This window comes from Rhea pennata, chromosome 19 (assembly GCF_028389875.1).
Source record: "Rhea pennata isolate bPtePen1 chromosome 19, bPtePen1.pri, whole genome shotgun sequence".
Taxonomy (NCBI): Eukaryota; Metazoa; Chordata; class Aves; order Rheiformes; family Rheidae; genus Rhea; species Rhea pennata.
This window is the reverse complement of record NC_084681.1, coordinates 4,316,641-4,342,423: the sequence shown is the minus strand read 5'-3', so window position 1 is coordinate 4,342,423 and position 25,783 is coordinate 4,316,641. Positions and strand designations below refer to the sequence as shown.

General features: G+C 41.1%; 3 protein-coding genes across 3 annotated transcripts; 1 reads left to right on the top strand and 2 right to left on the bottom strand.

The window, feature by feature from the left end:
* Window positions 1-3,855: 3,855 nt before the first annotated feature.
* MILR1 (mast cell immunoglobulin like receptor 1) lies at window positions 3,856-8,032 on the top strand. The gene is made up of 7 exons (XM_062592100.1): window positions 3,856-3,889; window positions 3,973-4,017; window positions 4,850-5,137; window positions 5,448-5,732; window positions 6,267-6,380; window positions 6,820-6,903; window positions 7,935-8,032. The coding sequence occupies exons 1-7, from the start codon at window positions 3,856-3,858 to the stop codon at window positions 8,030-8,032; spliced, it is 948 nt and encodes a 315-aa protein (XP_062448084.1).
* A 2,165-nt stretch (window positions 8,033-10,197) lies between these two features.
* POLG2 (DNA polymerase gamma 2, accessory subunit) lies at window positions 10,198-16,058 on the bottom strand. The gene is made up of 8 exons (XM_062591789.1): window positions 15,545-16,058; window positions 14,983-15,109; window positions 14,730-14,835; window positions 14,148-14,321; window positions 13,041-13,181; window positions 11,965-12,045; window positions 11,232-11,332; window positions 10,198-10,396 (listed from the first exon to the last, which is right to left on the bottom strand). The coding sequence occupies exons 1-8, from the start codon at window positions 16,056-16,058 to the stop codon at window positions 10,231-10,233; spliced, it is 1,410 nt and encodes a 469-aa protein (XP_062447773.1). The 3' UTR covers window positions 10,198-10,230.
* Window positions 16,059-18,718: 2,660 nt separating this feature from the next.
* On the bottom strand, window positions 18,719-25,604 carry DDX5 (DEAD-box helicase 5). Its single transcript, XM_062591608.1, has 13 exons — window positions 25,452-25,604; window positions 23,725-23,890; window positions 23,491-23,587; window positions 23,274-23,407; window positions 23,079-23,144; window positions 22,467-22,608; window positions 22,229-22,389; window positions 21,883-22,055; window positions 21,574-21,684; window positions 21,273-21,334; window positions 21,131-21,190; window positions 19,656-19,880; window positions 18,719-19,391 (listed from the first exon to the last, which is right to left on the bottom strand). Exons 1-13 carry the CDS (start codon window positions 25,481-25,483, stop codon window positions 19,009-19,011), a joined length of 1,812 nt encoding a protein of 603 aa, XP_062447592.1. The 5' UTR covers window positions 25,484-25,604; the 3' UTR covers window positions 18,719-19,008.
* Between the last annotated feature and the right edge of the window lie 179 nt (window positions 25,605-25,783).

Genomic DNA, 25,783 nt, shown 5'->3' with positions numbered 1-25,783 from the left:
GTCCTCTCTCTGCTATTTACTTAAGCATGACATTTTATAAAACCCACTGACTTTGTCATTTGAACAGAGTTTTGCCTAAAATCAGAGGCAAAGTCTAGTTTCCTGACTAAGGACTAAAAGCTGAAAATTATTTTCAAGTCTTGGGTCCAAAATATACAATGTTTTCAGGCAGTCCCTTAAGACAGAAAAGGAAGCTAGGAGTTTGTGCCACATTTCAACTGTTTATTATCATTAGCTCTCCAGCTAGCCGGCCTGGCAGTACAGAACATGCTGCAATGCTGATCATTAGGACTGACATTTCCTCACAGAATACATGCTGATTCCCATAAATCTTCTGGAGTGCCTAATCTTCATTTGGCCTCAAATACCTATTCTTAAAAGGAATTTCTCTTTCTTTAGAAAAGATGAAGTCTCTTCATATGTTGCCCTCAAGTTCTACCTCTCTGATTTACCAACAAAATATTTCGCTAGAGAACAAAACATTCTGAGGTTATCAGATTCTGCCCCTATTAGACGTAACTTCTTGTATAAACTCATTCACTTCTATCTTAAAAGACAGTTAATTGCTTTAGAAATGTCTCTACAAATATTTGGGACTTCATAAATTTTCTAAAAATTTTACAAACATTCAGAGATCTGAGTCTATTTTTATGGAAATCAGTGCAAGCTTTTCCAATAACTAAACAAGCCTAGAAAAGCACCCAATGCCATTTACCATGGCTTCCAATTCTGTTTGATAGCTCTGATTTCTAATCCACCAATCCTGATGTGAGACTTTTTTTTTTAATACATTCAGTTATTTTGCTTATATTATTATATTATAACTTAGAGTTAACAGAATTATATCAAATGCAGGCTGTTTTCACAGGTCTAGATAAATCCTTGAGGAACTGGAAATGAATTGACTTCGTTCTACATGTATTTTCAGTGTATACTCTCTTTTCTTGAATGAGAGACTTCTTTTATTTAAAAAGCATCTCTTTACAACTCCCTAGAGAAGATATAAAATTGAATTTTATTCCTTGGTTTGAGCATTTACCAAGAACATTAGAAAATTTGTTTTTCATAAGTCTAGGAGTTCTATAACTTACAGTAAATCTTTATCAAAGTTTATGCTACTCAGAGTAATATTACATTTCACAATGGCACCATCTACTGGAAGATGACCACTGATCAAATTAAAGTAAATGTTGGTTTTCTCACTTCCGTCTTCCACAGTTAAACCAGCATTTCTCTCCAGAGTCTTTCCTACAATTACTGACATCCAACAGATCATTCTCCAAATGGCAACATAAATTACATCTGGAAAAATAACTAAAGGGATTAGGAAGCTGGTAACGAGAGAATATCACTGAACTTTTCATACTGAAATTTTTTTTTTTTTTTGAATACAATGGGAGCTAAATATTATCATTTGGCTCAATTCTTTCTTACCTATATGGTATTACCTTGAGACAAAAGCTAGCAATCTGAAGTCTCAGCTTGTATTACATGTAGCACATGCCACTGTGTTACTTTGGAAAATCGTTTAGACACAACGGGACAATTTACATGATGATCAGGCTCTCTGACATTGCCTTTCAAACTTTCTCTATTATAGTAATGTGCAAAAGTGACTACTTCTACATCTCAAGGAAATTAAAAAAGAAAACAACAACACTTCAATAACCATCAGCAACCTCCTTACACAAGGCTGCGATCTAACTTAAAATACAATACAGTAACACAATATCTAGCCCAATAAATGCTGGCATTTTGTCACAATTAAAAAAAAAATCGGAATATTCCAGACTCATGAAAGAACTGAGCTCAGGATCCCTTCAGTTTTACTCCTTTTATAGAACTGCATTGTACCCATCCACAGAGAGATGTGAACACAACTCCTTCATTTCTGCCGAAAAATCTAGTATCACCAATACCAAAATAAACAAGCAACAGTCTTAGATTCAGGAACTTACTACTGTGCATTGAAATATAATTTCAGAGAGAAAATACGCCATCCTCCCGTCACTGCAGTAGGTCAAAAAAAATTAACCTGCTTAACAAAGTAATAATAAAAATAAAAGCATTGGGATAGGCGACCAGCGTCATCAGATCACTCAGTGCTTTTTGCAATACAGAAGGGAGAGAGCAGGCTTAGCCCCGTTAACGTCTCCATATACTCGGGAAGCGCGGCCGTGGCCTGCTCGCCTCACGAGCGGGGCGAGCGGCGTGTGAGGCAGCCATCGGCCGCGAGGCGGGACCGCCCGCGCGCTTCTCGCCGCGCAGTCACAACAGTTAATGGCCGCAACCGTTAACGGCCGCCCGCCCTCTTTCGGCTGCTTCAGGCCTGACCGTCCCTCTCCTCCTGACAGGGTGGGGAGACAGGAGGCGCCTTCCTTCATTTTTCGCGCCGCCGCTCCTCCTCCGTCACCTCGCTAGGAGCATCTTCGGGACTCTTGATCTCCTTCGTTCCCCCCTAAGCTGCCACGGGCGCAGCTATAAGGAGGTTTTGTGGTAGAGAACAGGTTCCCACCACATGAAACTACACAAATGCTCCCGGTTCTCCTCCCAACACATGTATTTTAAATACAATGGCAGATATTCCAGTCCTGTGGTTAACTGTCAACATTTCCATGTAACAGATCTGTGAGGGAAGGGTAGAGGTTGTCTTAAAATAAAAAAAAAAAAAAAAAAAAAAGGAAGTTGCACAGAAAATTCTGTGAGGAAAACACACAGATATTGCAAAATATCCAGCTGGGGGAAGTAGTTTAGATTTTGCAGGAAAAAAAAAAAAAAAAAAAAAAGAGGACAGTCTTGTAGGACCTTGTCTTGTTAGCCGCAAAAAGTGGTGGATCTATAAGGAGAGGGACATGGATCACAGTCCTTTATAAGGCACTCAGCTGTACAGTAGCTACTCGTATACAGAACCTAGAGTTCTTCAAAAGGCATTGTCCATATCTACGGACAGTGTTACTGCTAGATATATATTTAAAGCCCAGAGCTTTCAGGCAATCATTTGCATGTATGCTGAGTCTGTCCTCTTTACTGCTGTAAAGGGGCAAAATTGGGCAAAGCACATCAGTGGCACTGCAAATTCTTCTAAACTCCAGAAGCCTAGATACATATACACAAGCACACACACTAAAGATTACATCTACTTTGCCCAGAGACTCAGGATGACAAATTAAGAACACGCACTTGCCGTCACCGCAGATTTGTATTACTGACTAGATCATCAAATTAATCATCTAAGTCTGCTTCGCAAGAAGATGGTGTTGAACTCAAGCTCATGAGATTCTACTTTCTAGTATAAGATCATTTTCTCACAGTTTAAAATCTGAAGTTTGACCAAACTAATGTTTAGTTTTTGACAATTTTTATAAAATGATAGCTGCCAAAAGAGCAGTACCACACTCTCCCTTATTCTCAGCCCAAAAGATCTAGCAAATGTGTGACTGTAGGATATAAATCAACTCAGTCCTTTATAAGAAGAATTCTAGACAAATTATATATAATGCTGTAGACTGCATGGTAGCATAGTTCTACAACACAGCTCTCAGACATGAAAAAGTTCCTGGTTATATTAACGACATCTTAAAACAACTATACGTAACAGTTGTATCCCAACTAGCTGTTCCTCACCACAAAGCTTTTTCTTCCACCCACTACTGTAACATGACTGCCATAGGCTAAATATAAATAGAATACAACAAAAGTATTTCTCTAAACACCATCTACTAATAATAATCAGCACTGTTTCCGTATTTAGGACTTCCTCAACCACTCAGCTTTTGAGCCACTCCTCAAACTTCTCCTTACCAGTGTAACTACACCATCTGCCCCGTTCAGCATCTGCTTTGTCTTTGAAGGAAAATGCTTTTTCTCAGAGTTCTGCTGTTTTCCTACAGTAAGCCAAGGACATACTTTTTACAATTAATTCTAAACAACAGCCATTGTTTCTTGTCTGAAAGTCGTCTTCTCTTCTTTTAGCTCAAGTCTGTCAGCAGATTCAGAAATCAGTTGCAGAACGCAGAGGTAGGTTTTCTTTTCAGTTTTGTGATATGTCTTAACATCAACTGCTCAAAAAAAAATGGAGAGGGATTCTAGAATATCTGAAGCTGTCAAGTAAAATTAAAACTTCTCGTTTGTGCAACGAGACAGTTTAAAAGTTTCTACGCAAATTTAACTTTCTTGCTCACAATTGTACGTACATTGCTTTAAGTTATTAAAATCTATTTTATAACTCTAGAATTCTCACTAGAATTCTTAATTGCAGCTGGCTTATCACTATTTTCTGTGAAAAGATGTTGCAGGTTTTTCCTCACAGTTGTATTTGTGTGATTCCATAAAACCAAACTATTTTGATAAAACGGTCAAGGCTACTGCTGCTACTATTCAAAAGTTGAGGAGGATAAAGTTAGATCTGTTTACATTAGATTAAATCTCCTCATTTACACAGGGCCACAGATAAAATACTGTGTTTACTTGCAGGCTCACATGCTACCTCTCAGCTAGCACATAGGGCTACTTTTCCCAACAATTAACACCCCATAAAATTTGTATTTCTCTGTTATACTTCTACAATTGCCACTGATGTTGTGGTGCAAAGGTTTTTTGTTGATTCAATTAAATACCTACTGGCTTTGTGTGGATACGCTCTTTTGTATGACAATAGCATTTTTCCTTGCATCTTCAAAGTTACGTAATGACATTGAAAAATGCCTGCTGTTGGAGGTGAAAAAAACATTAGGACAATCTATTTCAACAGAAATAAGTACAACATGGTTCTCAACATATTTTGGGAATAACCTGAGAGATACTTGGACGGTAGATGCAATGAATTCATTCAGAAGTTTCTTCTTTCCAGAGGTGATCTCCAACCCCACGCTCAGGCATGTTCAGGGCACTTTGGAAGTAGTGATAAAGCAGAATGTGAGCCTCTCCTGTCACTCAGACTCTGGATCTCCACCTGTCAAATACACGTTGTTTAAAGGAAATCAGAAGGTAGCCACACTAAACAGCACAAGCTTGACCCCAGTTTTGTTTAACGTGACTATCAACTCTGCCAGTGATGTGGGTGAATACAAATGCAAAGCTGAGTATAAAATTCCTGGAGACGGAAAATACAGCAAAAGTCTCAACTTCACACTTATAGGTAGGTTTTGCTGTATACCTTTCCAGCACATTTTATTTTAGAAGCATTGAGCCACAAACTGCCTGGTCCATTCTGCCAGGGTTTTGTTTGCTGCAGTGAGTTTTGCACTGCTGTGAGTGCCTGCCTTGACTGCAGAGCTGAACTTAACTACTGCCCACCGGTATCATTTCCTCAGGGGTCACCAGCGCTACTCTTATGTGGCTCACTAAGCCCTCCATCCCTTAAGATCATCTCATTTGCCTATGTTGCTGTCTTCCTTTGGAATATGTTCTGTACTCAGTGATGGAGTCTTTTTGGTTTCTTTTTACAGAGCCAGTTTCCAAACCAGTGTTAAGCTCACCCAGCTCTCAAGCAATGAAAGGACAGAATGTGACGCTATCTTGTCTCTCAGAAAACGGTTCTCTTCCTATCACATACATATTCTTTAGAGAAAGAAAGAGCATCTCTCGTCCAATGAAGATGCAGAAAAGGGAAGCAGCTATGTTTTTTCAGTTTATCAATTCATCTAGTGACTTTGGAACTTATAAATGCAGAGCTGAAAACAACTTTCCCAACAGCACAAAATACAGCAACAGTTTCAACTTTACATTAGCAGGTATGCATGTGTCAAAGAATTTACCATCGTCAATAAACAAGGACTGCACAAAAATTCAGAATCTAGTAAAAATGCAAGTCTTTTAGCTACAATTTTTCTCCCCACAATGTTATGTTGAAGCAGTAATAGTAATAATAATAATAATCTTAGGTTCTTTTAAAATTAAGGTAAAGAGAATTCCATACAAGAATGTAGTGGTAATAGAAATGACCGTTTAAGATGACCATAAAGGATTCACTGTTAGAAGAAACCTTTGCTATCCTGTTGCTCTGCCTGGGGGAAATCCTAGCTTCATTTTTCTCTCTGGTTCCTATGAAAGGGAGGGCCCTTCAATCTCATTAGTCTTACTAGATCACTGGCTGCATCACGCTCCCTCCTGCTGTGGCGGCAAGCAGTTTGCACTCTCCTGAATAGTTCTATTAACCACAGTTAATCTGAAAAGTGAAAGAAATGCAAAGTTTTGATTTTAAGTTACTGAAAACAGAATATGAAGCAACATTTATTTACATAAACTATTTTTTGTTTGTTTGACAGAAGAGAGAAGCAATTCTCAACCATTGCTCATTTCTTTGGGGCTGATCCTGCTGTTGTTAACAATAGGATTTGCTCTGGCAATTCCATTTTTCATTATTCCTTCATGTAAAGCAAGTGAGTTATTTAATGTCTATTTCATTTTCCAGAGGTGCTAACTTATGTCCTCAATACATTCTAATTTGTATGCATCATGTTACAAGTGAAATTAAGCTCTTGGAATTTTAGGATGTTGTCACTCTGCTCCTAACCAACATAGATTAGAGACAATTTACAAGACATTGACTTCTCAGCTATGTTTTAGATGGCAGTCCTGGGCTACAGGAGGCAAAGCAATATCTAAATTAAATATATACATAACTGTTGGCAAGAATTGGTCCTTACTGTCCATAATAAAGACATTATTTAAAAAATGTCTTTGCTTAAGGAGCAGTATTAATCATGAAAATAACATTATTTAGGATACTCAAATATCAAAAAAATGTCATGGAGCTGTTCATTTCCCCCAAGAGAAATGGATATATGTATATGTGTTTGTTTCTTTTGCAATTTGCAGAAAAGTCTGCTAGATCCTCAGCTGGCCTTATTTCAACAATGAATGCAGAAGAGACAGAAAACTATGTCATCTACACAGAGGTCGGTAAGTTCACATTACTCCCCGTGTAGCCAGAAAACGTGCTTGCAAGCACTAGCTTTCTAGCTAGTATGGGACAATTCCTTTAGATATCACAAAAGAAAGACGACAAGGACCCCTACTACCAGTTAGTGAGGTAACAAAATACCTGCTGACCTTGACCAGCAAAGGCAGCATTTGAAGTCCCCGAGGATCCATATTTACAGTCTACTACCACCTGTCAGCCACACAGCCAAAACTGTAACTTCGATTATATTGGGTAAAGAGTTCTGGAGACTCACACAAGAATCTACCATAAATGGAAAAGAAATAAAATGAAGAATTGAATTTGGAAACCCATGATCAGGATAGGGACAGCCATGCAGAGGAAAGAAGATTAAAAACCAGAAGTACACTGCCCATCACTAAGTCAAAAATTGGATAAATATACTATAGCAAAAGAAAAATTGCGCAGCTCCTGCATTTTGTACTGAATTGTTCAGTACACACTAGTTCTTTGTGTTTCTTAACTTTCACTGGACTCAAAAGTCATTTCAAACAATGAATACTAGGTATCAGTCAACATGACAAGTAAATTAAGATATTGTACTACTCCAATTGTAGAAAACATGCAATGAAGACATTACCTGAAAGTCACAATGCTAATTATTATCTTATTGATCTTTTCAAACCTTCTTATACATGACTCACTATTCTCAAGAAGATACAAAAGCAAAGACACTGTTTCCTGTTACTAAATACCAAAAGGGAATAATTCTCCTCGAACAATCTGTGTCCTCCTCAGGTGGCAAACAAGCAGAATTCTAGCAGCTCTGCTCAGTTTGTCTAGTACTCTCTGTAGCCTCTTGTTCCAGATATCAATCAGCATTCTACCCACACTGCCTGCAAAGAAAGTGGAAATAGCTCTGATAAGGCCCACAGATGCTACAAGAAGCATGTTTAGATTTTATATCCCCAATCTCCCTGCTTGTACCAAGACAAAAACAACCTGGCCATAACCACTTGTACTTAACTTTTGTTCATTGTTTTTAATCCAGAGTACATTAAACCTGAAGAAGAGTATGCCAACCTTACTGTTATTAGAAAGGAAGATGAAAAAGGTAAAAATCCAGAACTTATAGTAGTGACTATGTAGTAACTATATAGTTATGTAGTACACATCTGGGGTGCACAAGGATGTTTTGGGAAAATTTTTCTGGGCATTTTTTTTAGATAGTAGCAGTTACATAGTGAAACTACTTACAATAGAGAAATTAACTTTAAGAAAGAAAAGGGAAAAAAAGTCCATCACCAACCTATGATTCAAAAATTCAACAGCTTAATTTTGAAACTATGCAGGCCATGTTATTACTGACCAAACTGCTAATGGCATATTAAGCTACTTATGTGTACCCTTATTAAAAGGCAGATTATGTTATTCTGGCTTTTAGCAGAGAAGAGGACCTGTGCTACAGTCTATTCAAAGGTCGTCATAAGAGATGAAGTACAAGGTAGGATCTCACTTGTGATTTATTACATATTTTAAAGAATCTTCTGCTCCTCAGATGTTCTGAGCACCGCTGAGCCTGCACAGAAAGAGCAGATAATACTCAGATGTTGCTTTTTTTGTAAAAAAAAGCCTATTTTGGCCTATTTTGTAGACAAACGATAGGCTGTTTTTCTCTACTAGTGAAAACCCCAAAATGGCAATTCCTAAGGACTTCAACCTGAAGCAAAGTGCAGAACAGCTTAAAAAATGGAACTCGGAGACCCAAACACTAATCTCATTCCTCAAACAGCACCTTATTGCCCAAGTAGCACCAAATAAATAAATAAATAAATAAATAAATTCATGGAATCACTGCCAGGAAAGATCTTGTTGGACATAGTATACAATCTGGCTCTATATGTATGTGATGAACAAACAGAAAGCAAGAACTATGAGCTGATTAATGTTATTCAAATTGAAAGCTTTCACTCAGATCTGTGCTGCTGTGCATGGCACGATTATCATAAAGTAGTAACTGGATTGTATACAAACAAATTAAAATAGTTTAGTCAACCACTACAAAAAAAAAAAAAAAATCCCAACTGTACTGTCCTCTAAGCATACTCTAGAAGATTCATATTTGGCCTCTGTACCTGTTGTTACCTAGCAGCAAGGATGACAACTTCACAGTTCAGCATTACTTCTGCTTTGATGGAGAAGGGATGGGAGGCTAAAATTAACTTCAGGGCAGTTAACTCTGAAAGAGATTCTGCATCCTGCTGTAGGCTGTTTCTATGATGTCTCTTAAGCTCATTGCCTGTGTTGATTTAATGTTCTTCCATAGCCAGTTCAGGTAGAATTCCAAGGCTTCAGTAAGTCACCCAGACATACTGTATTAGCATTGCACCATATATCCCAGAATCATTGAGGCTGAAAGGGACCTCTGAAGATTGTCTAGTCCAATCTTGACAGCTATATATTTGGTATACATATAGCAGTTGCAACTAACCCATTTAGAGTTACATTAGCACCACATTAACAGAAGAAGTTTTAAGATAAGTCCTTGTCTTCTGTGACACTATCAGTGACTACATGCATTGTTGTATATACCTTAAAGCACCTGTTCAATATACTAACAAGCTGTATACACATAGTAAATCTACAGAAGATCAAAATCACTCAACTGCATTTACTCCCAACTCTCATTATCTGATTTTGACTACAATACTCAGGTATAGTATAAACATGATCACACATTAGCCTTGTTTTCACTCTATGGCACAGGTTTTCTGTCTACTGAAATTTTCTGTCAACAAAAATGCTTGACAAGAACCACTTACAACTGATTTCTTCTAATTCTTCTGTTACTCTTTATATATTTTTTAAATCAAGTGCAAGGTGTAGTAGCTTCCATGTTGGACTGGAGAACAGAGGCCATTTGATAAAAATATACTCATGAACAGATGTTAGAAAGATTAAATAATATTATTAGACTCTTAAATTTAAGATTTGAAAGTCTTTTGTATAAAATATCATTTCTGTTCCAGCAGACACTATAGTTTGGCACCATATATTAGCAATGCATAGGTGTAAGATGAATTTTGAGTTAAAATTGGATGTTTTTAGTAAGATAATGAAACTGAAGATACAAAGAATACCGTTAGCCCTGCTAATGACGGACAAGTTTGTTACTTCCCTCTTTTCAGTGTAATCTAGAAACCCTGACAGTCCAGATTTGACAGAAGAGAGATGCACCAACAAGCTTTAGTGGAACTATTTTCAGAGAGATCACTAGATCAGTGATACTCTGGAAGTCAGTTCAGGCACAGAAATTTAAGAAATTCCTTTTATTACTGAGTTAAAGTCTATATGTTTTTCGCTGATGTTATGTACTTAGTTAAGAAGTCCTTCAGCCTAGAAATGTGCATCATTTCCTTCATGGTGGTGTCTCTGCTTCTCAGCTGGACCACTCCATTCTCCAGAGTAGCATCAGTTATCAATACAGTGAAGAGAACGCTCATCTCATCATATCTGAAAAGAGATCAGCACGCCTGTTACTGCTTTTGAAGTATGAAAGAAAACAGATAAGTTATGTGCAAATGACCATATGCTATAAATATTCTTTTGTTACACTGTACGAAGTCAAGTATGAAAACATTTTCTTGTTGCCATTCCTTTCTTTCCTGAATACATTTCTTTAAGGCATTGGGTCACTTCAGAACATAAAGAGAATTTTATCCAATGACCTATTACACGTATATTTTTGCAGAATATATTTTTCTTATTTTTTAATAACCAGGCTTACCTTGAAAACTACTGTACATGAACAACTACTCATGTATGTTCTCTCTAGGGAAAAAAATATTCACTGATATGTTCAAAATTCACCCCCAATCAGCCTGAAACTTGTATATGAATCACTTGCTAGCATATTATTTATCTGCACAAATTCCATCACATATACCAACAGTAATCACTCCAGGCTTAAAAAACTTCAGGATCAAGGCCAGATAGTGTGCGATTTGAAACAGTATTTAAGAATGAAACAGCCAGTCCATATCCAAAAATGGAAAATAAATCAGTTCTAAGTTTATTACTCATCTTAAGAAGTTTATTTTCAAAGGAAAGTCTCTAACAGGCATTTCACAATTCAAGAACAATAGCAATGGAAAAGCATGAAAGATGCCCAGTTCCTGTAATTCTTAAGTGATCTACATGGCACTTCGTAACAAAATAATCAAGTTTAAACGTAAATTGGCTACTGCACATGATGACTTTTTATTAAGAACTGTTTTATTTTCACTAGTTCACAGAATCTCATCTTTTACCGTTACAGTTTAAATTACAAAACACTATTTTTCCTTACTTTGTATAAAGTTGCTCCAAAGATATCTGCATGGTTTCAAGATATCCTGGCCATACAGAAATTCTGCATTCTGACAGTTCATTGAATAATCCTTGACAAACCTGTGTTTATTTAAAAACAAAAGTAAAACACAGTCTTCAAGGGTTTGAAATCCTAGGCAAAGAAGCCATTCAAACTGTAGGAATGCTACTACCACACATGCTAGGTGGTATTAATTTAGTGGCTAAAACAAGCACAACGTGGAAAGCAACTTGGCAACTAGATCTCCATTTTTATTTTAAAAATATGCCAAAGTAAGTTTTCTCCCTCCTGCATTTCTTAAGCATAACTGACTTAAAAAAAAAAAAAAAAAAAAAAAAAAAAAAAACAAAAAAAAAACAAAAAAAAAAACCTTCTGAAGATGTAACTCACATTACGATAATTATGTAAGATCAGGCTAATTTTGTTTATTTTCCTTCATTTTGCATAAAAATAGTATCAGCTTTATTAATAATAATAAAAGGAGTACATTAAAGCCAGGCAGGTTATCCGCTCCCCACTTTCCATGGTGTACTCCTTTAGCCACAACTTACAAGCTGCACAGAGGAAGCACTACTGGACCTATGTGAACATGACTCTCCAAGAACCACAAAGTAGCAGTATTATTTTCCCCAACATAAACACTGTGACAATTGTAACAGAAGACAACATGGGAAGTCAATGCTCATAATTAAAATGCTTTCTTACAACATACCTGTCTCAGCTCTGTTGTTGGACCTTTTCCTACGTCCAAGGCCACTTTAATAGGTGCTAAACAAGGGTGAAGCTTAAGTACCTAATGTTACAAAAAGTGACAGATCACTAGATATTTATACTAAATACATTTAAACAGAACTACAGAATATTAAAAAAGCAATTTGAAATTTTTAACTGAAGGGCAGTTTTGCTAGAAAATGTTCTAAATGTGCATAATTTGTCTCATTGAACACAATTATAATCTGAAACAAAGCAAACTGTACTTGATATAACCAGCACACATCTCGTACATTACCATGGCAGAAATTATGAGTCCTGTAAAGAAAATGAAGCTTTGCCAGTAGAGCTGCATCATTTTTAACAATAAGGCCACAGAAATCCAAGAGACAGCCCACTAGACACTTCACATCCAGTCTACCACCTATTCTTAAAGGAAACAACACTTATTTGAGTAACAAGCACTGTTTTAAAGCTAGCACTGAGGAACTCCAGAAAACATAGTAGAAGCAGGGTTAATAATGGTCCTTGAGAAAAATAACCCACTGCCATTTCTGACCACTTTTTCTACTCTTCTCTAGCAACCTGCAAACTCTGCAGCAAGAAGCCTCCCCAAACATCCTTTCTCCCACACAGCAACTACATTCTCATAACTCCTTCATCACTTAGAACAGCCCACTAAGCATCAGAGAGAGGTTAAGACAGGAAAGGTGACCTCAAAACAGGAGGAAAAAAAAATGCTTATGTGGGTAAGGATTGCAGAGGCAGTACAATGGGCCTAGCCCGTTGCTACCAGTGAACATATTGAGGAAGGGAGCAGAGAATGGAGATGTGAAAGAAGAGGGACATGTTGTGGTAATTTAAACAGAGACATCTGACCAACAAGGCTGCACTCATCACACCCTGCTCGAAACTAACCACAGCACTTCACTGTTGGCTAGTTCAGTTCATCCTGGGGCTTTTACAGACATATCTGCATTGACCTGGGATGTGACATTTTCTATTCAAGTTTTGTACTTAAGACTTGTACTTAAGACTTTTCCGCTGTTCTTCTTTATGCTTTCTACAGAAACTTACCTTTCTCTGTGAATTTTTCTTTTTTATTAACGGATTCTCAACTAGCTGTAGAGAATCAAAGAGATACGCTAATGCTCCTCTGTCCAGATTTCCGCTCACAGATAGAACATGAGGAATAACATTCTTCCTTCCATCTCGGCCCTGAAGGAGAAGGGGAGGGGGGAAGAAAAAAAAAAAAAGGATACCTCAAACACTGCCTCAAAGGGTCTTTTGTTTACTTTAAACGTGTAATGAACCATTGATCTCAAGCACCCTGACTTTATTTCAAACGTGAGAAAACCGGTATTTTAAAAAGTTGCCAGCAACTTTAGAGAGTGATAATTATTAGTTAAGACTGTAATGCTGGGAAAGTAAAATACATGAGGAAGATGACATATTTTCCTGTTCCTACTTTCTGATAATAAATTTAAATCTACTTGCAATACACTTGAAACTGCAAGTTCTTTTGGAGCTGTGTAGATTATTTCCACCTGACCACAAGAATCTGTCTCCATGATTTCAGAAATTGCTACCTCACCTAACAAGTGCCACATTTTCCAACTTCTGTACAGAAATAAGAAAGCTGCAAAAACAGAAATTAAGATGTTCCCCTATCCAACACATTCAGTAGAGAGGTTTCTCTCCACTCCATTCCCCCTTTTGTCTTACTGGATGTGATATAAGCTTCATAATAAAGCCACATGCACAGGTTACGATTCTTTCAGCTACATATGTAGTACTTCTAAGCATGTAATGAGACAAGCTATAAAAGGAAACATTTACAGATTCTTGATGTGAACTTAGCAAAGAAACACAAACTTAATCTTAACAACAGCTCAACGATAAAGACTACACAAATGACAACTGCTGTCTTGTCACTATACCTCATTTCTCATTTCAAAGAACTCCACGCAAAAATTATTTAGCTTCTATGCCTATTTTATATGCAACAATAAGATCATCAAAAGGAGGTTCGACTTCAGAGTACCAATTATATTGCTTTTACTACAGCAGAATAAAAAGATGGTCACATGTCAAGCAACTGGATCACCAAGAGAAAAATCATTTCTTTCACACAGTTTTTATCAAAAAACATTTTTAATATCATAAAACTAAGGTAAGGCTTACAAGTAATTTTGATCTATTCTCTGGATACATTTTTAACAGTTCAGCATCACCGAGATTTGTCAGTGTTTCTATTGCTTCCTTCCCCCAAGGAAAGCCATAGTATAAATTAAATCCTCTTCTTCCTTCTTCATCCTGAAAGTCACTGCTGCTGAAGTTAGATGGGCCTATGGCAAACTGAAAATTAAAGATATAAGAGGTGAACCATTACTGTGCATGCTATATTAATCACAAATAATAAATCTCTTAAGGCAAGCTAAAGTCCGTGAGATGCTTCGGCTTGAAGTGCAATGTGCTTTTTATAAATTACTATCCAAAACACTTTGTTGTTTTATAGCACCTTGATGTCAAATCACATACAAAAGCAAGACTTTTGCTTGTCTGTAAGTCACGTAATGAACTATTTAACAGATTTGTCACAAGCAGTTTAAGTAGTTTTTCTGCTTCTTGCAAGAAACGTATGCATTTCAATAACGAACAACTGGCACTACAGCTCCACAAAACCTACCACAGTGCCTATTCCCTCTCTTCAACTATAAAGGGAGGGTCCAAGACTTAAAACAGTAGAAAAGCACAAGCAACTACCTTTCTCCACCACTGGAGCCTCTGACGTAACCAGTAATCAAGCCATTGTCCTGCAGTTCTGGCAGAGCTAAACCATACAAGGGAAGATGTGGTCCTTTCGCCTATTCTTTAAACAATAGCAAGGTCAGCAAATTAACTCCTTCAAAAATAATAGGAAAAAAGCAAGAGATAGTGTTCAAAAATAATCCAAAAGCAAAATATGTGCAAAGAGCTAGTTTAAGTATGAAAAGCGATTAATCATTCATTACTGTACCTGCTGAGGTTTTCGTTGCATTGTTCACTTTCTGGAATAGAGTGAAAACATACTCCAATTTGAGCAAGGCCACAAGGCAGTCTCTTGTTTACCAACTCTAAACAGTTAATGTACTGTGCTAAAGCACCTGTCAAAAGACAAATAATTAATTTCAGTAGGCAATAGAAAAAAATTAATTTTTTAATTACAGTGAATGCATAAGTGAATTTACCCACAAGTCAGGGCAATAATGAAGTTTTGATCCCCGTGCTACTTAGGCCATTTACATGTGTGGTCTAAATTAGCTTTGATGCTGGGCAGACACTAGGTCAGCAGCTTGTACAGCACGATTGCTCTAGGTACTTTAGCAACCGTGATTTTAATGAGCCCGTTTCCTAATTGTGCAAAGCATTAGATGCATGTTTGGGCACCCGTGCCGCTCGGGCCCTTACAAAGGGCACCAGCTCCTTGCAAGGGGATGAAACTTCCCCAGCACGCTGACACAGCCAGGAGCTGTACGCAGCGGCTTCGCCCGCAGCCAGCGAAACGCGAGCAGGCGGCCCAAAGCCTCCCAGGGACCTACCGGGAAGCAGGGACTCGCGGAGCAACCCCGCGGCCTCCAGCACCTCTTCCGCGGGGCGGCCGCCCGGCTCCCGGCCGCCGCCCGCGCCCCGGAGGGCTTCGCGCAGCGTCTCGGAGGGCACCAGCCGGAGAGCCTGCCCCGCCGGCGGCGCGCCCGGGCCGGGCGGGCCGTGCAGCGGCGCCTCCACGGCGAGCACCTGCTCCCGGAAGGCGGCCACCGCCTCCCACCACTGCGCCGCCAGGTTGCCGCGCAGCGCCACGCCCAGGGGCCCGAAGCCCGGCGGGCAGCCGCTGAGGTAAGAGCGCCAGGGCCGCAGCGCCGCGCCGCCCCGCAGGAAGTGCCGCCGCCGGCACACCTCCAGCAGCGCCTCCGCGCTCGCCGCCTCGCCGCCGCCGCCGCCGCCCGCCGCGTAGGGCCGCGCGGGGGACCCTGCCGCCGCCCGCCGCCTCAGCGCGGGGCGCCCTAGGCGGGCCCGCCCCCACAGCCGCCCGCCTTGGCCGCAGCCCAGCGCCATCTTGCTCCCCTGCCTCGCGGCCGCGGGGAGGAGCAGTGCGCAGGCGCGGCGGCCGCGCGCGGGGTGCGCGTGCGCGTGCGCGGCGCCGTTCCCGCGCGGCGCGGCCGCCGCGCTGCCTTCGCGGCCGTTTCGCGCTCTCCGGCCCCAGGCGGGTTGGCGGCCGCGGAGCGGGGGGAACGGGGACACCGGGGGATGCGCGCAGCCGCGGGAGCCGATACACCGCTCCGCGCGGCCTCGGGGTTTTTTCAGCCAGAAAGCGTCGAAACCGCAGAGATGGAACCTGATGTTCCAGCAGCGCGTTCAGCTGCGACGGGGTGGGGGACGCGGTTGCTCGATAGCAAAGTTTCCGGCTGGCTGCCTGGCACGGCAGCAGAGCGGTGGAAGTTTCCATACGCGGGTTTGTGCCAGTGCCAGCGGGCAGAACGTAAAGGAGAAAACAGCGCGCTGTCTGCGATGAAAAATCCGTGTGTGTGAAGGCCCAGCAGCCGTGGCTGTCTCCTGCGCACGCAGCCCCAGAGGGCTGGCGGAGTTAAAAAGACAACTTGTTAGCAGGCCGCTAGGTCGGCTGCTCTACATTCGCGTGCAGACCTGCCCTCAGTTCAGTTTTAGCGCTAGGTCTCTCGCAGAACCGAGACAGCGTTGTTCAGCATCGTTCTGAAGGCAAGTACTCGCTGGGCGGGACCTTTCCTTGAGAAAGCATTTCCACTACCCCATTTCCATTCAGAAACGCCAGAAAGAAGTACACGAGTACATGGCCAAAAGATTCAAGCTATCTTTTCTCCTTTTTCATTTTCCCCAGAGGTGTGTCTTAGAGGACACTTTCTAGGAGAAGGGGGGTAAACGACAGTGAATACTAGTCCAGTCAAACTTTGAGCTGAAAGTTGCTTCAGCTTCCAGAAGTAGCTGACTAGTTTTTAGCAGGTGCCAAGTTTGACCTAATTCCACAAATGCCCATCATGACTCTATAACCTTGAAAAAAACTCTACTAGAATACATCATTAATGAAGTGCTCACCTTCACAAGCTTTCCTGCTTAACTTTTCAATGCACTTTTTTGACTAGTGGCTTGCACATGCTTATATGGGTTTCACTTTGACAAGCGTGCTTGGTGCTGTCTCCCATATAAAAGGGGCTGAGGCTGTTTAAAAGCTCTCTGCATCACTTAATTTTATTTTGAAAGACCTGAGTCCACCTGCTTTAATTTAGCAAGAATTTTAAAATACATTCTTTTATATACAATACTCTTATCAAAATTTTAAATAGAAAGTTTTTTGTCTTTTATTTCAAGTAATTGATGTAGAAACTTAGCAAATATCTCAAATTTCAAAGATGAGCAATGATAATTTGCTCAACTTCACATTGACAGTACCAGGGACAGACAAGGAAAAAAATTTTTATAAAGGCAATTAAAATACTTTCTACATTGCCAACTAATTTTGGGCTTAACATTTAAGTATTTTAGGATTCCAACTAAAGCTCTTACTGCAGCAGTGAATGATCATTAAAAGTGATAAAACTCATGATAAAAAGTGGTAATACATATTAAAAAAACCACAAACCACCACCATCTCTGAACAGGCTGTGAAGATCACCACAAGCCATGCCACTTGGGAAAGCGAACACCCAGAACAAAGCACAAGCTAGAAAAAGCCTGAGGCTGTGAGATATAGAACACCTTCCAGAACTGCAGCTCTAGAAATGCTGAATTACTAAGTAATTACTGACTTGGGTTCAAAGAAACTGGACACAACTGCACCCCAATTCTTGCACAGACATTCAAGGTTAGATCTATTTAACTGAAGAAACAAGTGGGAGGAGGGAACTGAAGGTCAGTATTAGCTGGAATTTTAAGCTACTATACTTGAAAGTATTAAGTGCTTTAACTAACTCCAGGATCAAGTGCTTCTTCACTTCCAGCTATGCATCTAGTCAGGGAGACTCTGAGACTACAGAGTATTTGCATGTATTGCTAATCTCAGGGGAGCTGCGTGTGTCTGTGTAAATCTGCAAAGCACATTGGAAAGAAAAGCAGCTTTTTTTTTTTCTCCTGAAGCAGAATGCCAAACTGAACAGCCCCCTTCCCCCCCCCCTCCATAAAGGAATCATTGCTCAATACCAGCTGAAGTGTAATATGAAGTTTTAATACTAAGGCCTTCCTGCATCTCTGAAGCTCATAGTAAGCCTGCATGCTAACTCACAAGGCCTGAGAGCTGTAGGTACATTACACTCAAGCCTAGCCTGCACATTTGCTCATGTGAAGGCAACACCTAAGAGTGCTGCAAAGAAAGTGGGGAGGAGAGGAAGAGCTTATAGTTGTCCCAAAAGCTCATTAGCAACACCATTCAGTATTTTTGGTTAGCAAGATTTTAAGCTGTACTATTACTCCAAAGAATCTTTTCCAAGACCTGGCCCTACTCTAGTTTGAGAGAGAAGAGTATCCTTTCTATGAGTTGTTTAGAAGCCAGTTTTAATTTTCTTACCCCTTAAAGTAGGGCCTGCCATGCAGAGCAATCTAGCCCAGTCAAGGCAAGGCTGGGTTTTATCTTAACTGCTTAACCAGACACAGCTGAGAAACCCTTCTTGAATTTAATATAAAAAAAATTGACATTCCATTAGTGTGAAGTGTGCACATGTTGAGAAAATTGCAATTTGAAAGAAAAGTCGTTCTTCAAATATCTTTATTGGAAGGCCATGCACTGCCTTCATTACTGTATTTCAAATCACTGTACATTTACTTTGAAAACACTGTCTGCATTTTCTAGTACAAAAAACTAAAAATTGTTTCAGGAATGTAGAGAAATATTCAACTTAAATAGCGAAAAAAGTGCACCATAATTACTGCTGCACTGCAGTCATTTCTGCATTTCCCATTTCTTAAATAACTATCCTGTCTTGATAACACACAATATAAAGAGCAATTATGAAAAACCGAGACATTTAAATACACTAAGTTATTGAGAATAATTTGCTGGCATTGGGTAACCTATCATAGGAGCAGCACCAGTGGCAGGATACGCATACTGCTGTTGGTTCATGCCATTGTGCATATTTGCAATGTTACTTCCATACTGCTGATCATAACCGTTCTGGTAAGCTCCTGCAGGGTTACCAGCCCTGAAGCCAGCTTGCATGCCTGCAGCTGCAAAACCATTTCCAAAAGGAGTTCCGTTACTGTAGCTTTGGGCACTGAAGGTTCCATTTTGAGCTTTTGCTCCGAAGTCTCTCTTTCCTAGTGCACCATAGTTTCTCTCAAAGTTCTCCCTCTCTCTAAAACTACTAAATCCACCCCTTTTGCCCGCAGAGTATCTGTCACGTCGATCACCTCGGGAACGACCTATTAAAAGGAGAAAAAAGAAAAGTTATAAAGGTTGCATCTTAGGTTAGTCAAGTGAATGAATTTAATCTTACAGCCCTCTGACTACCAATGAATCCAAAAGGAAGAAAGACTTGTTGTTGTTGTTGTTTTGGTCCCAGCAAGACAAGCCTACTACGAAATGCAGACCCATTAGGGTCAAATGAATTTGTAATGTGTAATTTGAGTTTCCAGTGTGTTTTGAGAAGAGAGGAAGCTATACATTGTAGTAACAGCAGTACTTACCTGAACCTCTGTCTTCAATCAACTGAAGCAATTTGGGGTTGATGGCTTGATTAGCCTCCCGAAGCACAGAGATGAGGTCATTTACTTGCTTAATATTGTTAGGAGTAAAGAATGTGTATGCTGTGCCTGTTTTGGTACTGCGGGCAGTTCGTCCAATTCGGTGGATATAGTCCTCTGAGGAGTTAGGGTAGTCATAATTGATGACAAATTTCACATCTTCCACATCTGTAAAGTGTTGCAGTGTGGCAAAAGGCAATGTACAAAGTTTTGCACACCACAACAGCCAAATCAGAGATAAACGTTAGACAATAGTACTTTAAAGGAAATAATGGCTGCAAAGAACGTTGTTAGAATTATCCATTTCTGCATGAATATTGTGGAAGAGAAAGTTATGCACACTCCATCTGTTCCCATCTTACCCACCCTGTGATCCAAAACCTTACCATAAAGGAGTATGCATTTGCTTGTCAATCCCAACTCAAGAGTCCCCTTTACAAATCATCAAGTGACATCTGAATGCTTCTTGCAGTAGGGCCACTAAAGCTCACAGCAGCCTCTTCATGTGCTCATTTGAGGACCTTAGAGTAAAAACATACAAGGTCCTTCACATACACACTCATCAGAAGCTCAAAAAAAGAGAGGGCCACACTGTTCGTCTTGCCAAGACCTTTGAACTGCAGCTGCAAGAAAAACATACCTGTCCCCCAAAAGTCACCAAGTTGTTTTTATGCACTGTGTCTCGTCTAGGCAAGCGCTTCCAAGAAGCCAGGGTTCACTTGAGAATGTGTCTCTCTCTGGCAGGTCTCGACATGACGACTATGTAAAGGTGGAGGAACTTCGACTTTCAAAGGCATTTAGAAAAGCCATTGCTTTCCTGCCCCACTTGCTAAGGTGAGAGGTGGACTTTTTCTCAGATTTCATGTGCCAGTACTCACCAATTTGTACAAGGCTTAGTACATTTTAAAGCTGCTCTCTCCATTTCATGGTTGAAAAAAAAATTTCATTAAACATTGAAGTTTGTAATTATTTTCTTCGACATTTCAGCAAACTCACTGAAATTCAAAGACCCACAGATCACAGCAAACAATATGCACAAAACTAATGGTACTGCACCATGGCAAATCATGCAAAGCATGGAGAAAAGAGAAATACCAGGGCAAAGTGAACTGTGAATGAGACTGCTTGTTTCATGAGAGAACAGTTTATGGGGTAGTAGTTTAAAGGATGATCTTTGCCTTTTGAAGATTACTGGCACACAATGCTCTCAGCTTTCACCTCTCTATTTGACTGGAAGCAGCCAGCCGATCATTTCCACTAGTCCTCCATCCCCCTCGAGTCCTCCGATTGTCATGCCTAGGCCTTGCCACAAAGACTGCACCTTTATGTGAAGAAAACTTAGAAAAATGCAGAGGTTAAAGAAAGCAATAGACTTTCTTTAATAACTTTGGGCAACTGGCATTATGAGTTCTACTAACCTAGACCTCTGGATGCAACATCTGTAGCAATCAGGATTGGTGCTTTTCCATGTTTGAATTCTGTAACAGAGGCAGCTCATCAGTTTCTTCATTTATCAGCTGACACGGAAAATACAATTAAAGTAATCACTAAAACACTCACCATTTAGAACCCAGTCCCGCTCCTGCTGACTTTTATCACCATGGATACCCATTGCTGGCCACCTGAAAAATAAATTGATCAAACTTGAAGCATTAGTTGAGTAGTTTCATTGATCAGCAAAATTAAGTTTACAGATTAGTTTTATACAGCTTCTAGAAATAGTTTTAGTATTTTAACTGACACCTGGTATTGCTGTATTAGTTTTAACACCATGGTGTCAAGCTGTTGCTCATGATGGTTCAAGAGCTTGTTTACAATCTGTTGGAGTAACTGACTGAAGTTCAAGCGACTATTTACTTACCCATCTCTCCTCATTTTCCTGGTAAGATCATCGCATCGTCTTTTGGTTTCCACAAAAACAATTGTTTTATTTTCCTTCTCACTCATGATTTCTTCCATCAAGCGAATAAGCCTTTTTTCAAAAGGTGACAGTTAAAACTTAGATCAACCCACTGTACTGTGCAAGCTTATTTCACCACCAGTCTGTTTTTTATTTAGCAGTATCAGACCAGTGCCAGAACTTCAAGATCAATTCACTCCATAAATTTATCACCTAAAACTGACCACTTAAAATACTGCTATGAACATTTTATCCCCACTGACTACTTACTTGTCATCTTTCTCTACATCGTGACACACATCCACAATCTGAAGAATGTTGTGGTTTGCACTCAATTCTAATGCTCCGATATTGATGTGTACATATTCTTTCAGAAAGTCTTCAGCCAGCTGTCTTACTTCCTTTGGCCATGTGGCACTCCACATCAGAGTCTGCCTGTCAGGCTAGAGAAGGAGACGGGGTTGGCACAAGACTCCGAAAGTTGAGCCAAATGCCCAGTCCAAAAAAAAAAAAAAAAAAGTCCACCCAGACGAGCTAACTATACTGATCTTGTTTTAAAGAATATAGTCACGTATGTTTATATAATACTGAAATGTATGTACACACACATACTCACTCTGATCTGATCTACTATTTTTCTGATCTGTGGTTCAAATCCCATGTCAAGCATTCGGTCAGCTTCATCAAGTACGAGGTAAGTACACCTCCTGAGATTGGTCTTCCCAGCTTCTAAAAAGTCTATAAGTCTCCCAGGTGTTGCAATGCAGATTTCCACACCTAAAACACAAACAGTACATCAGCTGAAGCAGTTTCCACATTGCCTCACACAGAGATGCATGAAGGCTTATCCATACCTCTTTCTAAGTCACGAATTTGTGGTCCCTTTGGAGCACCTCCATAAATACACGTAGACTTCAAACGGCATGCTCTACTATATTCTGCAGCTACCTGCTGCACTTGTTGAGCCAATTCACGAGTTGGTGCCAGCACAAGACACTAGAAATAGGATGTCCAGCTTTTAGTTCAGTAGTTAGTTTGAAGGAACAAAGTCTCTAGTCTTACACGTTTTAACATAGTGGTATATAATCTTTCCATTTAAATGGTATACAAGTTATGTCAGTAAGACAGATTTATTTGAATATACAAAACTAGCAGACAAGTAAACTAGTATCTGCACCACCACCAGACACCAGCCCATGCTGTGTGGTTAAATGGTATATTTGGAAGTCACCAGTTTCCAGGGGATGATTTAGCCCTGTTCTGCAGAATTTTAAAGCAAAGTAAATGAATCTGGGCTAATGAAACAATCTTGGAAGACTACTGAAACATGAAAACATTTTATCATTGCAGTATTTCTCATTGAGTACAGAATGCTTTCCTATATTCACACATAAGCATGAACAACTAGACTAACAAGTCCACATTCTTTTTTAAATTAAGATCTCATTTTATTTACAAATACTCACTATAGGTCCATCTCCTCGCTCTAGGAACGGCTGATGATTTATATGCACGATGGCAGGCAACAAGTACTGTTTGGAGAAGGGGAAAAAAAAGAAACCTCATTACAATCTTCTCAGAAGTGTTCATACTGCATTAAGCCAGGCAACATTGTCACAATTGAAATTCAGCAACGCTCTAAATTTCAAATCAAAACTTACAGACAGCGTTTTCCCTGATCCAGTCTGTGCTACTCCAACCATATCCAGTCCACTCAAGGCAACAGGCCATCCTTGTGCTTGAATAGCAGTTGGTTCAGTGAAGTTCTGCCTCTGAATCACTTCCATAACATTTGCTTGAAGAAAAAATTAGAACTTGTTAACTTGTTTTCCAGGCTTGCTTAAGATGAAGTCTATCAGTACATTACTCTGCACTTACCAGGAAAGTTAGCTTCATAGAAGTTTATAATTGGTTTTGGACAGTTATGGCCCCTGACTGTAACTTCTTTGCTTGATCTGTACTGCTCAACCTCTTGCTGCAAGACAAAAACCCCATGATTGGAAATAAGCTTTGATAGCAAAGCTATCATTTAAGTTACCTCATCCATGCCCCATGCTCTTCAGCATGTTTGTTATTTTGTTTACTTTTGCACAAGTTGGATAGGGTACATACCACAGTACGTCTAACTACATCAGGATGTTCTTGATAGAAGTTTTTCTCAAATTTGGGCAGCTCATCTAAATTCCATTTCTTTTTTGTAAGCTTCTCCCCAGGGTTTCCAAATTTCTTTCCAGATAGAGGTCCACCTCTACTTCCTCCAAAACGAGGGGCTCCAAACCTAGAGAAGAATACACCATAATACAGAATCCAAGAGTAACTTTTTGCCCTTTTCCATATACAACTTGATCATTATCTTCACAACCAAACCTGTAACTTGACAATTCAGTTTTGTAAGTCTCATGAACATCTTATAAAACTCCAAAAACATATTGAAGTCACAGATGCCACAGTTCATCTAGTTATAACTCATATTCAGAAACTAAGGTAACACATCACCTCACAGTTCCCACAAAACGAAGCTGAGACTAACTGACAAGCTATAACACAGCAAGAACATTAAAACGTCTGTATAACCCCTATGATCAAAATGGTTTCCCACACAAGTGACACTCTTATGCATCAGCCTACAGAAAGTGAACAGGGGCAGTTACAAGATCTTGGGACTACTTTCCGGTAAAAGGTTGTTTTTATAACCCAAAGGGCTGGCTCCTCAGCAACAATGTTTTTATGAGGTCATGCATTTTAGATCAGGTCCTTTCACTCGGGAGAGGCTCGTCTCAGAAGCCTTCCCTCACGGCTCTGCAGCACGGCTTTAAGCGAAGTGAATCCGTGCACTGAGGGCCGCTAAGCCGGGTCTGAGCGGGGTGCTACCTCCCCCACCCCGACTGTACCCCACTGCCGGCCGGGCAGGCGCTGGGAACGATCCTCCCAACACAACACAGCGCTCCCAGAGGGGACCTGCCCGAGTGGCCGCTGCTTCCTGCCAGCGCTGTTTCCTTTGTCTCTCATTTCTGTCTACGCCACATTTTCCAGCCGCTGCCATTTTAGAGTCTGAGCTGGGCGGGGGGGGGGAGGAGGAGGAACAAAGGCAGCAGCAGCAGCCGGCATTTTGATTTCCCCTCAGTCACCGCATGGCGGGGCCGGCCATTAACATCCGCTTACACAACACAAAGCGGGAGCCGGCCGGCTTCTGCCAGCAGCAGCTCGCACCGCCGTCCCCGCCGGGGGGTGGGGGGAAGGGAGAGAAGGGAACCGCCCTACCGAGAGCTCCCCCAAGGCTTCTCCGGCATCGACGAAGCACCCGGCCAACCCACTGACCCACAAACCTCCAGCCCGCCCGCCACTCCTCAGTCCGCCTCCGCGGCCGAGGTGGGGGGGGGGACAGAGAGAGAGAAAGGGGCTGTGTGGAAGGACAAAAATCGAGCTCTGCAGGCGCCATCCATACTCGGGGTGCTCCCCAAAGAGCGCTCGACTCCCCTTCCCTCGACCGCGCCCCTAATAAGGGCTCAGTGGCTCTGCAAAGGCGGAGGGATTTAGCCACCTCCCCGGATTATGCAGCCACCCACACATGGTGGCGGCCCTCAGCGGCGCCGAGAGCAACTGAAGCCATTTCCTTCTTCTCCCCTCCCCCCCCCCCCCGCCTCGGCTCTCGTCACGAAGCTCCGGAGCCTTGGAGACGGCAAGAGAAGGGCTCAGGACCCACCCCCCACGCCTCGACGCCATTTTTAACGGCTTAAAAAGAAGAAAAAACAGAAAAAAAAAGCAGCCAAAGCCCCCACAGGTGGTTTAGGAGTCCGGACGCTGGCGGCGGCTAGTGCCGGCCGGGCCCCCGGACTCACCCTCTATCCCTGTCGCTGGAATACCCGGGCATGCTGATGGAAGCGATGGTGGCGAGTTCCGGTCACTAAAGTGGGTGCTGAAAGATACCGTCGGATCCGACGCCGTTGCTGGGGGGCCACTGAATGTAGAACGCCTCGCTGCCCGGATGCCGGTTATATAAGGGGTGCCGCGGAGGCTGCTGGGAGCCGGCTGGTGACGCAGCCGTCGAACCCGCCCCTTGTTTTATGTAAGCGGCCCGAGCTAGCCGGAGTCTCCACCCCCACCCCGGTGAGCGTGGCCGCGGCTCGGCCGACTGACCGGCTTTTGCGCTCGCGGGCGGAAGTCCCCCCTC